The sequence below is a fragment of the Hyperolius riggenbachi genome, chromosome 1 (assembly GCF_040937935.1).
Source record: "Hyperolius riggenbachi isolate aHypRig1 chromosome 1, aHypRig1.pri, whole genome shotgun sequence".
Classification (NCBI taxonomy): Eukaryota; Metazoa; Chordata; class Amphibia; order Anura; family Hyperoliidae; genus Hyperolius; species Hyperolius riggenbachi.
Window position 1 is genome coordinate 635,660,461 of NC_090646.1, and position 16,670 is coordinate 635,677,130.

The 16,670-nt window shown below is 44.7% G+C and overlaps 1 protein-coding gene across 1 annotated transcript in view; it reads left to right on the forward strand.

Moving 5' to 3' along the window:
• The window catches only part of CCBE1 (collagen and calcium binding EGF domains 1), a 443,744-nt gene that overhangs the window by 340,525 nt on the left and 86,549 nt on the right, over positions 1-16,670 (forward strand). Inside the window, exon 3 of the mRNA XM_068271851.1 lies at positions 14,713-14,765. Within this exon, the coding sequence (XP_068127952.1) occupies positions 14,713-14,765 (53 nt within the window). The remainder of the gene's footprint in view (positions 1-14,712; positions 14,766-16,670) is intronic.

Consider the following 16,670-nt stretch of genomic DNA (forward strand, 5'->3'; position numbering starts at 1 on the left):
TCATCACGGCGGCCGGCGTGGCAGTACGGCGCATGCTCGTTTTAATCGCGCATGCACACTACTTTCACACCGGCCGCCGTGATGACGCGAGGCGGCCGGTGTGTGACGTCAGCCGCGTCATACGCGTAAGAAGAAGCCCGACACTCAGCCGAGTGTCGCCCGGGCTGCCGCCGGTCAGCCATTCCGGAGCGGGACTAGGAGAGGAGCCAGGACTCCATCGTGGGACCTCCCGACCAGCACTGGGCTGGAGAAAGCCCCGGGTGAGTACAATTTTCATTTTTAAGATGAGCTCGGAGTCCCTTTAAAAAAGTAATTTTAGGAGTAGGATAATAATTATAATTGTTTATCCCATCAGTTTATATTTACCTCGGGTTCACTTTAACCCTTTCCCTGCCAACCGATTTGTTCTAAACGTGAACGTCTACTGCCAAGCAGTTTTTAGACTTTTGCACTCATCAGGTTTACTTAGGATTTTTGACAAGAAAACCTACATGAAATAGGACATATTATATATTGTTTATTCTGTAATGAATTGGGCTTGAACATTGAAACAAATGTTTGTACTTTTCCTGGAGATATAACAACATTTTTGAGTGAAATATGTTTAAAAAAGTGAAAAAAATGTTTTTGCTGTTGTGTGTTTTTTCAAAGAAGATGCCCTCAGTACAGGTAGCCAGGTATAGGTGCAGCCAGTATGGGTAGCAACTGGTATAGGTGCTGCCAGTACAGGTAGCCTGATATAGGTGCAGCAGGTATAGGTAGCCAGGAATAGATGCCCCCAGTACAGGTAGCCAGGTGTAGGTGCAGCCAGTATGGGTAGCAAGGTATAGGTGTGACCAGTACAGGTAGCCAGGTATAGGTGCCGCTGTCACAGACCGCAAGGCTGGTCTGCGGATGGGGTAAATCGATCAGCGTCAGAAATCCTCTCACACGGTCATTTGTTCATCACGAAGGGTAACCCGCGTTCGCAATTTGATGAACTGACTCGCGAAGGGAGCGTTCTGCCACTAACGGATTCACCACACACATACAATTCAAAGATCTGCCACCAAGCGAGTTACACAGCCCGCTACTGTAGTTTTACTAGGACTTGGAGAACGCTCTATTAACCCTTAGCAGTATGCAAGAATCTGGGTCAGATCGTTATATCTGGGCCGGGTTCTTGCATACGGGTTATAAGTGTATACTTCTATTAAACACAGGGTAGCGATTTCAGGAGAATAGGTACGATTGGGTATGCGATTTTTAAAACGTTTAATAACAAAAATGCATTACATACAGTTATATACACCTATTAACATATAAACACAGAGCTTAAAAATAAAAAGGAATACAATCTGAAAATTCTTACTTAGTTAGCTGAGCAGTCCATTTGAAGAATGAAGAAAAATAGTCCAGTTTAAAAGTAGAGTGGGAGATATGGCAGCGCTTTCAAACAAACCTCATACCTGAATGGTTTAACTGCAATGGTGAGCAGAGCTCCAGAAACTGGACTATATTACACACCCAGCATACACTGCAGGCAAAGAGAGGGAGGGGGAATTAGTGATTAAGCTGCACCAGTGGGCAGAGCTCCAGAAACTGGACTATATTACACACCCTGCATCACTATAGACCAAGGGGGGGTGTTAGCTTCAGTGATAATTAGTGCACAAATTATGACCTAATAGACTTCCCCACGGCGGTGACGTACCCCCTTGGGGAAGACCTAACCTCTAACCTAGCAATAAAAACATAATTCCTCGTGCTGCTATTCATAAAATGGTATACACATTTCATAAGACAAGCAAAACAGACAAATGATAAGCGCTCAAGGATGCACCTGAATTGTAAGCCATCAGCGGCAATGCAGAGCCCCCTAGGGCTGAATACATGCCTCTAATGCAAAACAGATGCAAAATTAAATCAGTTTAAAAGTAGGCATTCAGGTTAAGAGTCTTTGAACACTGCAGGCGCTGGCTCTCCTTAGCGCCTGCATAGACGTTCCTTAGTCGATGGAATTTGGAGAACTGAGGGAGGAGTTCCTCGCACACACTTTTGACTGACCTGAGTTTGGGGCTGTCACTACCTGGAAAGTAGGTGTGTTTAAGGCAGGGTTATCTCCTGGAAGCCAGGTTGCCACCCTCAGACTCAGAGCAAGAAATGTACCAATTTATTAATAATCTGTGTGACTCCGCCCCAGATAGGCGCATTGCAAATCCGAGACGATATCCATAAGCGGAATGCGACCCTGTATTAAACGAGACTATACATGCCTAGTCTGTCTCATTCGCTCTACGCAGGCCGGATAAAGTGGATTCTCTACCGATTCCTGATAGCTAGAAAATTGCAATTCCTGTGTATGATAGAACTGATTCCTAGGTATCAGGAAATGTAATTTTTGTCTTGCTGTGCCAACCCCATTTTGAATTATGAATACATCAAGTTCCCTTTGTCTGAAGCTTATGAGTTTGGGAGGGAATTTTGAATCTCAACCAGTTTGAGCTGGCTTGGGGAACATGAGCTGGGTGACCAAATGGCTTCTGCCCAGGGGGTTTGGCCACTTGTGAATTCTTTCCTGACCTGAACAGGATGTGGGGGAAGGTCACTGTACTCTCTGCAATGCTCTCAGAGGGGGAAAGAGAAAGGAAAGGCATTTTTTTGTGCAGTTACACAGCACTGACAGTAATGGCTGGACCATACGAAAATCGTTGCGATTCCGCGCGCGACTTTCCATAATGTTCGTCACAGCCGCCAGTACATGTAGTCAGATATAGGTGCAGCCAGTACTGGTAGCTAGGCATAGGTCCTCCCAGTATAGATAGCCAGGCATAGGTGCAGCCAGTATAGGTAGCCAGATATAAGTGACATTGGGGAAGGATGGCCGACATCATCCTCCATGGGCCTCCCTCCTGTGCACCCTGCAGAGCTGGAGCAGCGGTGCAGTGTGTAATTAAGGCCCCGTTGACACTTGCGTTTTGGCATGCAAACGGACCGGATCCGGATCGGATCAGGACCTGATCCGGATCGGAACCGTTTACATCAGGCATGCATCAGGCTGCCATCCGGATCCATGTGGTAAAAACAGCGAAATATAATAAAAAATTGTTGGGGTCAGCAGAAGATGCACCTGGTGCACCTGTAGAATCAGGTCCTCCGCTGTTTAGGCCTCACCTCCACCTCCGACATACTGCCAACAGCTCCAGCACATAAGGTCACTGCTGCTCCACTGCTGCCCATGTGTCCTCATCTGAAATGGCCGCTAGAATACGCATAGGAAGTGGGGTAGAACGTCAGGTGTTTGTATCCTGTGTGTTCTGTGCTTTCCGTTCCCCATAGGTTTCTATTTCCGGATGGTGCAATCAGGCTCCGGTCCGGGTGCGTGGGCCGGATGATCCGGACCTGAAAAACAGCGCATGTTGGAAAAGTGTCCGGCGTACACATTTGTATGTGTTGCTGTCTGCCTTTGAAAAAGCCGCGAGAGGCGGCGAAACATGTCAGGCCTCCACGACAGCCAATAATCCTCTCCGGAGTGCACCTCAGGAGCCGCTGAACTTCCTTACAGCTCCAATACTTGGATACCAGGATGGTAACTATGGCTTGCTGACACATGCATGAATCGCCATTGACATATCTGTGTATTCCGCCATGCTTTGCATCTGATACCGGCATGACCGACTGTGCATCAAATATACAAATATACATCTGCTGTGGTTCCCTGCGACTGAGGGAGATCCTGGACTCTCATGTGTTATGTCCACCTTGTACAAATGACGGTTTGCTGACATATGCATGAACTGCCATTGATATATCTGTGCTTCTATCCATCTGCTACGTTTTGCACCGGGCACTTGCAGGGCCCATTGTACATCAAATATACACCTGTTACCGTTTGCTGTGTTCCCTGCGATTGGGGGAGTTTCTGGACATTTACGTGTTCATGTCTATATTATATCAACCAGGATCCTCATGGATTACAAATGTTTGGCTCATTAACATTTCACAGCGGCATCCCTTTAGTACATGGCTGTGCATTAGTCTGGATGATATCATCTTTATCTGTGGTTTGTGAACTTGTTCTATCCGAAGAATATACCATCCGGATTATATCACTGTATTGGATACTCTACATCTATCTGGAAGCAGGACTCTCTGTCTGGGGGGATTGCTTGAGGACTGCAGCCTCATTTAGTTCTAACCAGCAGGTTGCTCTCCGGGAGGAATGATTCACTGTTTTAGACCTTTCATAGATGTTCAGTATGTGTTTATGTGGTAGTTTTTATTCGTGATGTTATATAATAAAGCTTTTTGTAATTTTTCATGCACCCAAGAGCCAACTCTCATTATTTTTTATCCAGTATCCTTATCTCGTTGGCAGGATGCATGAAATTTGATATTATTAATTGATGATTGATTGTATAGATTATTTAATAACTGCCTGGCCATCCCTTTCCCAAGACTTTTGAGCTATTTTACATATTGTATTTGGGGTATCTAGCCCCCTTTTGGGAAGGGGTCTGGTCAAGATATATATATTTTGGAGTCGGGGCGAATTTTTGAGGAGCAATTTGCTTTATTATTTTTAGATTTTTCTGTCATGTTACAGTGGGAGGAGATCGTGCGACAGGTGGGAGACGACTGTGCCCGTGATAGGGGCGCGAGGAATGCCGAGCAGCTGATTAATTCCAGCTTTAGAAAATTAGAGAGATTGTATGAACAAAAAAGTAGAATCTGGTGGAACATCAAGTTTAATGAAAATTATTTATTGGAGAGAAAAGCTCCTTTATGGTTGCGGGTGCAGATTTTTCCATTTAAGAAAACCTTATCTGATAGTTTTAAACAGAGATGGGAGGATAATTTTGAAAATTGCTCCAGAGTAATGCTCGAGCTGATGCAGGAATTGGAAAAGGTGGATTTGTTAGAGATTGATCAAAAAATCACAGATATATTGGAGTCTTTATCCAAGGTTCAAGAACATCCTTTGTTCGTGACCAGAAATAGTAAATTGAAATCTCATATTGAGAAGTATAATAAGGAATTGGTTACTAGAAAGGATAATAAATTTGAACGGGACAAAACAGCCTACAAATTGGGCTACGCCTATAGGTGGGGTAAATTACCACCAAAGGGCAAGAAACCGCTTATCCCCAAAAACCATCCTAAGAATCCACCACAGAATCCACCTGTTGAGGCTCGAGTTGATCCTGACGTGGTAGAGGAGTCCGACTCATCTGTGGGCGGGGGAAGTGAGGCCTCAGTGTCCTCCAGCGGACAGGGCTCACAAGCCTCTAAGAGACCTGTGACCAGGTCCATCACGGGGGGAAACCTTCCAAAGTCAAGCAAGAATAGAGATAGTAAGAAAAAGAAAGACAAAGATAAAATTACAGAAAAGAGCAAATCTAAAACTGGTCCCATTAACAAATATCTCACAACTAGCGCCAGTGATTCCCAGGAGGAAACAAGTGAGTCTGCCCTGGGAGCATGTGGTGGTTCAGATTCTCAGTCCTCTTCTGCTGCTTTTTTAGGGGAGGACGAGGAACCGACCATGTAGACTCCACGGGGCCTCCAGATATGACCCAGTCCAGTAATCATGCTAATTTACAGGTTGTGAATATATCAGGCCATGACCTATCGCCAGGGATCAATGATCTACTGGCGAAGGGTCTTGGCTTCTGTCCCACTACTAATTTGGATCGTTTTGAGTTTGTTAAGGATCTACATCTGTTCGGGCGCAATCTTACTTTGAGAACATTACATAAAAAGAAAAGTGAGTCCCCCTTGGGAGGAGCAATTACCGATTGGAAGGATTGGTCTAGTCGTGATTATCGTGCATTGATGGACCTGGTCAAACTAAGTGAGGAAAATGATGAGATGGAGGATGAGGATCTTTTTGGTTTTTCTATACCCAGCAACATGGCGAGCGAACGAATTAATAGACAGTTCCGTCCCAGGTCCACCGCGTTCCCCCCCTCTACTTTGTGCCCTAGTGTACATACATTTATTTCTTTAGTTGAGAAAGATATCCAGAAATTATGGATTGAAAAAAGTCAGGTCACAAATCTCTCTGAAAGCGAAACCTCGGCTCTTTCCGAGTTGCGAGAAAAGAGGGATCTTGTCATTAAACCCTCAGATAAAGGAGGGAACGTGGTGGTCATGAATACGGAACAGTACGTCTATATGTGTCAAAGGATTCTGGGGAACAGGGAATGGTACCGGAGGGTCCCCGCATCCAGGGTCATTAGAAACCAACGGGCACTTTTTGACATCATTGATGATGCCATGGACAAAGGGATCATTACAGCCGAGGTGGGGTCCACTTTAAAGGTTGAGCACCCGGTGGTGCCAACCTTTTACGCTTTGCCAAAGATACACAAAAATCTGTCTAAACCTCCTGGCCGGCCCATTGTATCGGGCAATGGGTCTTTAACTGAAAAGGTTAGCGTATATGTGGATAAACATTTACAACCCCATGTCCACCGGCTGCCATCCTTTGTGCGAGACACACTGCACCTCCTAGGGATTGTAGAGGGGTTGCAGTTGCCGACGGATATTCTTTTGGTGACCCTGGATGTGGAGGCCCTCTATTCCAGTATCCCACAGGAAAGAGGAGTTAGGTCAGTAGGCAAATTTCTGGCAGAGATGGAGATCAATGAGTTCCCACATAATCAGTTCATTTTGGAACTGTTATCCTTCATTCTACAGAATAATGTTTTTGTATTTGACAACACTTACTATCTCCAGGTGCAGGGGGCGGCGATGGGGACTACGTGTGCCCCGTCGCTTGCCAACCTGTACCTGGGGGATTGGGAGCGACACCTGTTCGGGGCGACGCCCTCGTCGAGTACCTGTGCCACATTGTTTCATGGCACAGGTACATCGATGACGTGGTCATGTTCTGGACAGGCGGTAGGTCCCTATTGGACGAGTTTCTATTAATTCTGAATCAAAACGATTGGAATTTAAAGTTCACCATGGAGTGCGATTCGCACTCCATTTCTTTTTTGGACGTGAGAATTGATGTCAGTGCCGAGGGATTCCTATCCACACAACTTTTCCGTAAACCGACGGCATCCAATGCATACCTGCATGCTAACAGTGCCCATCCCATACACACGATACGAGGAATACCCACAGGTCAATATCTGAGGTTGCGTCGCAATTGCACTGATGACCAAATTTTTGAGAAAGAAGCCAAATTATTACGCTCCCGGTTTAGGGAGCGGGGATATAAGGACAAATGGCTTAAAAAAGCATATAAACGCGCCAAGGCAGCTAATCGCACGGAATTATTGGTCAAAAAGACTAAGGAAACTGATATTAACAGTACAACACGCTTGATCACGCGATATAATGAACAAAGAAGTGAGGTGGAGGGAATTCTCCGTCGGCACTGGCATATTCTGACGTCCGATAAAAATCTTGGGGGATTTGTATCCCCCACCCCGCAAGTCACCTATAGACGTAGTCAAACATTAAGGAATATGCTTACCTCGAGCCACTTCTGGGGCAGGGGTGGGCCGGGCAAACACTGCACGGTAGCTGGGACCTACACGTGTGGAGGATGTGTATATTGTCGTTTCCTTTCAGTTGGCAGGTCGGTGGTGTTACCAAATGGTCGCCAATGGTGGTTGCAACATTTTGTAAATTGCAACACAATAGGCGTGATCTATCTTCTGTATTGTAGGTGTGGATGTTTCTACATCGGCAAAACGGCAAGAGCCTTTAAAGAAAGAATAAAGGACCATGTTGGTGACATCACTACATGCAACTTTAAGTCTCCCATTTCTAGACATGTACATCTTGAACATAGGGGCAACCCTAGCTTTATCACATTTGTGGGCCTGGACAGAGTACATGCCCATCCCAGGGGTGGGGACATAGATAAAAAACTGTTACAACTTGAATCCAGGTGGATTTTCAACCTAAAGGCAACTGAACCTAAGGGTCTGAACGACAGCATTAACTATCGTGTTTTCCTGCCAAACTAAACTGGACTTTTCTCGGCTCTGAGGTGTTCCTCCCCCCTGCGTTTGGTGGGGCACTCTGTTCGTCTCCTCCCTGTGAGCATTTTCTTTGTTCTCTCCCCCTGTGACATATAGTTGACTGTACATACGCTGGGCTTGCTGGGGACGGGCCCTAATGTGCAGTACTATCACTATTATATGATTTTGATTATTGCTCCTCTCGCCCTGACTTCATATATCTAGAGATCTTTTTCTTTTTGGTCTTTTTTTGTTCCTTTTTGTTTGTTTTTATGGGGGCTGTGATTCTGGATGCTATTGGCATCCATGGCCCTGTTGCCGTGGTGAATCATCTACCTTTAGCCACGACTACTGGACCCCCAGGCCCCTATATCACATAGCTAGTTATATGTATGTATTTATAAACATGTCCAGTGTGGGACCCATGTAGCTGAATGTTCCTGACACTTGGATATATGTTTCTCTGTTTTGACCATTTAGTCACCTGTTACTGGGGTGTATTTTGAATTATGTGAATTCTGCTGCGGTTTGGGTCTCTGTCCCGCCCTTCCGTGCCTCCGCCCCGCCCTGGGCCTCGCCTGCTATCCGCCTCCCGGGTCGCGTCATGCGCTTCCTGGTTGGCATGTTGGTGCGCATATGCGTTCCAGCGGGCTGGTCACGTGCGTCCTCGCTGTGCGTTGGTGGGCGTACCTTGTGACGTTTGGCCGCTCGGTGCGTCCTTGACGCTCATTGATGGACGTGGGCGGGTGCGTGGGCGGGGTTGGGCGGGTCCGCGACACACACGGCGGTGGATATAAACGCCATTATGGCGTACACATTTGTATGTGTTGCTGTCTGCCTTTGAAAAAGCCGCGAGAGGCGGCGAAACATGTCAGGCCTCCACGACAGCCAATAATCCTCTCCGGAGTGCACCTCAGGAGCCGCTGAACTTCCTTACAGCTCCAATACTTGGATACCAGGATGGTAACTATGGCTTGCTGACACATGCATGAATCGCCATTGACATATCTGTGTATTCCGCCATGCTTTGCATCTGATACCGGCATGACCGACTGTGCATCAAATATACAAATATACATCTGCTGTGGTTCCCTGCGACTGAGGGAGATCCTGGACTCTCATGTGTTATGTCCACCTTGTACAAATGACGGTTTGCTGACATATGCATGAACTGCCATTGATATATCTGTGCTTCTATCCATCTGCTACGTTTTGCACCGGGCACTTGCAGGGCCCATTGTACATCAAATATACACCTGTTACCGTTTGCTGTGTTCCCTGCGATTGGGGGAGTTTCTGGACATTTACGTGTTCATGTCTATATTATATCAACCAGGATCCTCATGGATTACAAATGTTTGGCTCATTAACATTTCACAGCGGCATCCCTTTAGTACATGGCTGTGCATTAGTCTGGATGATATCATCTTTATCTGTGGTTTGTGAACTTGTTCTATCCGAAGAATATACCATCCGGATTATATCACTGTATTGGATACTCTACATCTATCTGGAAGCAGGACTCTCTGTCTGGGGGGATTGCTTGAGGACTGCAGCCTCATTTAGTTCTAACCAGCAGGTTGCTCTCCGGGAGGAATGATTCACTGTTTTAGACCTTTCATAGATGTTCAGTATGTGTTTATGTGGTAGTTTTTATTCGTGATGTTATATAATAAAGCTTTTTGTAATTTTTCATGCACCCAAGAGCCAACTCTCATTATTTTTTATCCAGTATCCTTATCTCGTTGGCAGGATGCATGAAATTTGATATTATTAATTGATGATTGATTGTATAGATTATTTAATAACTGCCTTGGCCATCCCTTTCCCAAGACTTTTGAGCTATTTTACATATAGAATACGCATAGGAAGTGGGGTAGAACGTCAGGTGTTTGTATCCTGTGTGTTCTGTGCTTTCCGTTCCCCATAGGTTTCTATTTCCGGATGGTGCAATCAGGCTCCGGTCCGGGTGCGTGGGCCGGATGATCCGGACCTGAAAAACAGCGCATGTTGGAAAAGTGTCCGGAGTCCGGATCCGATCCGGCTCCGTTCTGTAAGGAACGTACGCATGTGAACGTTCGCATAGACTTTGCATCGCTATGCGGAACGTACGCTCCGTTTGTACAGTATACGGTCCGGATCCGATCAGGCTGATCCGGACAGGGAACGCTAATGTGAACCGGGCCTTACTCACCCGATCGCACTAGTACTAGGTACGTTTTTGGCAATTGGAGCCTTTGCCTGCCACCTGGTGCGTGCTTTGCAGGCAAAAAGTTAAACAAGAATAAGTGCACTTATCCTTTATATTTTATCTACATACCCATTGTTTATCAGTGTGTATCCTCCCTATTCTTTCCTCACCGCCTGTTTCTCATTGCCATAACGCCGTGTGATTGGGTTCCGTGTGAAAATAGCAGTTGTGAAGCCGCCTGCAGCCCCGATAGGCACTCTGATCCGCTGCTCTAAGTATATAAGATCTCTGTTGTGCTAACCTTCTGAAATAAAACGTGTGAAAGATTTGCTGCGGTTGTTAGAGGAGGAATTTCTGATCCTCTGGAATGAATGCTTCCAGGGTTGTAAAACGTAGTGAAATCTGTTCCTCTTTAATGCGCCTCTGTCACATAAAGCCTCAAACATGCTGTCTACTCCGCAAGTGTTTCATTTACCCCGATGATAAGAGAATTGGATGGAACATCCTCATACCTCGGCTCTCTGCATTCCATTATGTTCCGTGTTTGGCCAGGAGTCTCACCGTCAGCTGTGGTTCCTCACCGCGGTGAAGGCCTCGGTCAGTTACAGATGGACCTTTTCACTAACTTTAATGAGGCCAACCTGGACACTGCAGTAAAAATATCTTAGTTAACACAAGTTTCTCACAACATTTACAAAAATGTTATCAGTGATATGAGTGTTGTACAGGAAATTGAAGAATTATTTCTTCTCGTTTTGTCTCTGTAACTGGTTTAACCATTCCAGATCTGAACCTGTTAAAGAGAATCTGTATTGTTAAAATCGCACAAAAGTAAACATACCAGTGCGTTAGGGGACATCTCCCTTTACCCTCTGTCACAATTTCGCCGCTCGTCGCCGCATTAAAAGTGGTTAAAAACAGTTTTAAAAAGTTTGTTTATAAACAAACAAAATGGCCACCAAAACAGGAAGTAGGTTGATGTACAGTATGTCCACACATAGAAAATACATCCATACACAAGCAGGCTGTATACACCCTTCCTTTTGAATCTCAAGAGATCATTTGTGTGTTTCTTTCCCCCTGCATCTCTCATGCACTGAAGTTTCAGGCTGCTCTTTTCTTCCTGCAAACAGCTTTGCCCTTGTCTGAATTTCCTCAGTATGTGAAAGCCCAGCCAGCTCAGAGGACGATTTATCCAGGTTGTAAAAGATAAGAGAGAAGAGAGAAGCTGTCCTAATCTAAATAATACACAGGCAGTGTGCATAGAGGGGCCTGGAAGGGGGAGTTCATAGCAGAACCACAACACTGAAGAACTTGGCAGCCTTCCAGACACAGACAAGTCTGACAGGGGAAAGATACATTGATTTATTACAGAGACTGTGATAGTAGAACGTGCTGTAGTAAGCCAGAACACATTAGAATAGCTTTTGGAACTTGCAGGATGATAAAAAACAGGATGCAATTTTTGTTACGGAGTCTCTTTAAACTATTACTTCCCTGAAGGACCAGACTAGGCTTTGGAGAGGGGCTTTATTATATGATATTTGCACCTTGGTTTTGTAGCCAAGCCATTTTTTTATAGGGCAGATGGACCTTTCTTTTGATATTATACTTAAATGATATGTTTTATCCAGAGAGAGGAAAGAGAAAAATAACTGAAATTAGGGCAAAAAAAAATAAAGAAATAGCTTATTGATGGGTAGCAATAGCAAAATAAAAGGAATGTGTGAGATGGGATACATAGCATTGTTTGATAATAAATGCATTTTTCCAACAGTACCAAATTTGTAGGTTTATATTACGCGCGGTTTTTACTCTGCGCTCCCGCTGCACCGCCAAAAACAGGCTTTCAGGGAACATCACATTAATACGCGGCATTCCATGTCTGGCCACCAGCCAAAGAGGAAGTGACGCGCACTTGCGGTCATTTCCTGCTTCGGGGTATGTAAAGTGCATACATATTGTAAAAATACACTTCCACGCACTGCGACGTCAACCTTTTTTAAAACCCTGCATCGCCATTGACTAACATGACTTCTGGGCCGACACAGATCGCCGTGGATCCCGCACGGTAACTTAGTTCTGTGCTAGCGTTAGATTGGTGCAGCCTACCGCAATGTGGGAAGTATGAACTTCCCCACAGGGTTTAATTAGACTGCGGTAGCAGTGCGGCAAGTAGACACACTGTGCCAGTGTGAAAGAGTCCTTGACAGTTTTTATGGCTCAGAGTCAGTGGCATAAATAGCAATCATGGGGGGGGGGCTTAGTAAAATGGGTTCCCTGAGACCTGGGCACTCTGGAGCTAAGACAACTTTCTGTACTCCACGCCTATGTATGGACATGGCAACATACATGCGTGTGTGATGTGCAGAACATGGACACAGATATAAAGTCACAGGATTGAGGGGTTAAAGGACAACCAAGGCGAAAATAAACGAATGAAATAAATGATTGTATCCATCTTCCATCTCCTAAAAATGACGTTTCAAGATATTCCACAGTTGTATTTTATATTTAAATCTATTTGTTAAGTTTTAACTGTTTTATTGTTTTTGCTCAATGACACATTCATTGAAGTATGCCAGAGCTAAAATCTATGAACTATTGACCCTTGTCGACTCTTTCCTGTTCTCAGAAGCCATTTTCTGCTGGGAAAGTGTTTTATAGTTGGAATTTCTTATCACTGAGGATCACACTGTAGTCACTTCCTGTCTGAGTCAGGACTGAGTCAGCCACTTATATACCTGATATTTAACTCTTTCAGGCAGAGAAAGAAAAAAAGGAACACAGCATAGTTATTTGTGTGCTAGGCACTGTACATACTGTACATACACATGTCTATCTCATTATGTCATTATGTCACATTATGTCACATGTCACCTCGGGTATCTTTTAAAGAGACTCTTTAACAATATTTTCAGCTTTATTTGTTCTATCCTATAAGTTCCTATACCTGTTATAATGTGGTCTCGATTACTGCAGCCTTTTCTTGTTGCACTGTCTCTGTAATATATCTATAAAGATGTACAGAGGCGCCAATAGGATAAAAAAGACTAAAATCGTTAAAACGTTCAGTAGGTGGTGGTGGACCGGCTACTTGAAACAGACACGATGCTTTTCGATTCCGGTAATAATAATTTATTCACATATACTCCTATAGATAACTAGCAATGCGTTTCACGGGCACAATCCCGCTTCATCAGGCATCACACAAGCGGAGTAATACACTGAAAATGACAGACAAAAAAGGCACAATCAGACTACTGTGTATGGTGGAACTGTTAAGTAATGTGTATCAAAAAGTTTGGGAAAGGTGAAGTAATCTTAGGACGTGTAGAGGAACAGAGCATGCAGATGTGAAAAATCTGAAATACATAGTGTATGTTAAATACAGCAAGTTTGTATAAAAAGCGCAATGTGGGGTATATACAGTGGTCACTCTGAATATAGGATTCAGTGGTCACTCTGAGATACAAGGTAAATGGTAATAATTGTGGCTGGTAAATAGGTAAAGTGTCCTGAGGGGTATGATTGATATAGTGTACTGAAAATTAGCCAGGAAGGGCAAACATACACATGTTATATGGTAAGAAGGGGTAAGGGTCTGCTCTGTAATATGTCAAATCTTCTTTTCTTTGTCAAGCTTTGTCGACCCAGAGAGGAAGGAGCTGCCTCTGCTGTGATAGGAAGAAGTTATGCACGCCCCCTGCAGGCTCTGTGTGTGTGCTGTGTGTATGAGTCACAGGCATGGTCTCTGCTCACAGCCAGTGTGTCTGCAGCTCATGGAGCTGTGACATTGTGAACAGCTGTGAGTGCAGAAAGATCAGTTCAAAACCCAGACAAGCAGCTAAGGCAACAAGTGGCAGTAAAATTCCAGCAGTCAAGTCAGGCTTGAGAGGAGCCACTTCAAACGGGCACCTGCTCTAATGATGTATTTCCTGTTTGGCAGCCATCTTAAAAACAATGAATAAAACTGTGATGTTATCACCAAGTAAGCAGCGGTGAGCATCGAAAATGTCACAGAGGGGGCTGAGACAACAAACAGGCTGGTACGGTTATTTATGTAAGATTTTCACAGTACAGATTCTCTTTAAAGCATTCAAAATCTGTTGGCCCTCATACTACCTGGAAGTGGTAAAATTGGCCAGTCATTGGCCAATCAAAATTGAAGGCGTGTACCAGGCTATAAGGTGTGTACACACATCCAATTTTGATTGGGTAGAGATTGGTCAATTTTACCATTTCTATGAAGTATGAGGGCCAACAGATATTGAATGTTATGAACAGATTGCGGTGGTAAGCTCTCATACTACATGATAGTGGTAACATTGGGCAATCAAAATTGGTTGTGTGTACCAGGTGTCGGTGCCCCTGCTGGAAAAAACATTTCACTTTCCATCGCAGTGAGAGGAAGTGGAGATCATTTTTACACACTTATTCTTTATTTATAGGGTTTCCCGTATTCCATAGTTCTTTGAAAAACATGTTCCAATATTATATTTCTAGGCTTTGTCCTATTCTTGTGTTATATTGATCTGTTTACTTGTTTTGTCTTTTTAGGAAGAGATGCTGCAAGGGCTATAAGTTTGTCCTGGGACAATGCATTCCGGAAGGTAAATCTTGCCTTATTATTTTGCTGTTAACCATTATTTATTATGAAGCCTGGATGCACGACTTAGGGCAGAGACACACTGCAGAGTGCTTTATGATCCGTTTTCGTTTTTAAAAACACGATACCATCAACTTACATTAACCTCTTGCCGACCGCGTCACGCTGATGGGCGTGGCCGTGGCGGCAGCCCCAGGACTGCCTAACGCCGAGTGGCGTAAAGTCCTGGGGCCAACTAATGCAGGAGATCTCGCACAGGCTGCGCGCATCTCCTGCTTGGGGGACGGAGCTCCGCCCCGCCTTCAGCAATAGCCGCTCGGGAGACTGTTAGACGGCGTGATCGCCGTCTATTTGCATGTACAGCGCTGTGATCGGCAGCAACGCTGTACTGGGGACAGCCGTGTCACACGGCTGTCCCCCTGGCGACAAGAGAGCGATCGGCTCTCATAAGCAGAAGCCTATGACTGCCGATCGCCGTAATTGGCTGGCTGTAGGGAGGGAGGGAGGAAAGACAGTTAAAGAAACAGGGTTTTTTATTAAAAAAAGCACAAACCATAATATTTATAAAAAATAAACATGGGGGGAGCGATCAGACCCCACCAACAGAGAGCTCTGTTGGTGGGGAAAAAAGGGGGGGGGGAATCACTTGTGTGCTGTGTTGTGCGGCCCTGCAGCTTGGCCTTAAAGCTGCAGTGGCCAATTTTACTAAAATTGGCCTGGTCACTAGGGGGGTTTAGCACTGCAGTCCTCAAGAGGTTAAAATGTAATTATTTTGAAAAATGGTGATCGCTGCAATTTTAAAGTTTTAATGCATGTCAGTGAGAATGTGTTTTTAAAATGAAAACGGATCGAAACGCTCTCTACAGTGTGTCTCTGCCCTGAGTGAGTGTTGTATAGCAGATTATTAAAGAGAGTAAATTACAAACATTATTATGGCAGATGATTAGTGAGTTGCCAGTTATTTCATCTTGCATGTTATTGGTCATCGAGTTACTAATCATTTTTAGTTGCTGCTCATTTCATGTTAATTTATGCAAATGTTGCTACTAATTTCTTTGATTGGTTCAGTTACAAGCTGCAGAAAGTTTGCAGGTAGAATTTAATAAAGAAGTATTTCCTTATCTACGTTGGCGGAGACTGCCCTCTATTTAGGTTTGTTGGAAAAAGTCAAAAGTTAAGTTCCACAAAAGGACTTACCATGCCGTCAACCTGAGGTGGGGTTCTGCCCTGTCCTGTAGTCTTGCGAAAAAGCAAAACCGTATCTGCTTGTGTCCGAGAGGAGGGCGTGGAGGGTTAATTAGCACTAGTTTAGGGAACCCAGAAGGAAACCTCATAAGGAACAGTTCTCCAATCACAGCACCCTCTACAGCACAAAGCATTGTGATTGGCCAAATAGTGTGGTCATTGTTTACTACAAACTATCTGTAACCTAGTAGTTCGACAGGGTGCTGTCCACCCAATCACATCAGGCGAATTTGCCTATGAGGTTCCCTGCTGGGTCCCCTAAACTAGGCTAGAGCCGGTTAATTTACCTGTGGGACTTCCTCTTGTTGTGGAGTTACACGCTGCGCTCCATTCCTTGACCTGCTTTACCTGCAGAACTTCACATGTGAAGAAGGAAGTATCGCGAAGATGGAATGCAGCATGGAGTGCTGCTGCAAAAGGATGTCCCACAGTTAAATTAACCCTCCCTGCCACGGCCCCATCTCAGACACGAGCAGGTACGGATTTGTTTCTCGTGAAACGTTGCTTGATCATCGTTATTCACCTGAATCTGAATAACGCCTAAAAAAATGGCAATGATGAGGTTAAACACAATTGCGGGTTAAGTGAACGATGTGAAATCGAACTTTACAGCATCAGTCAAAAATCCTTCACAACTGTGGTCCGTAAATCCAGCGTATTACCC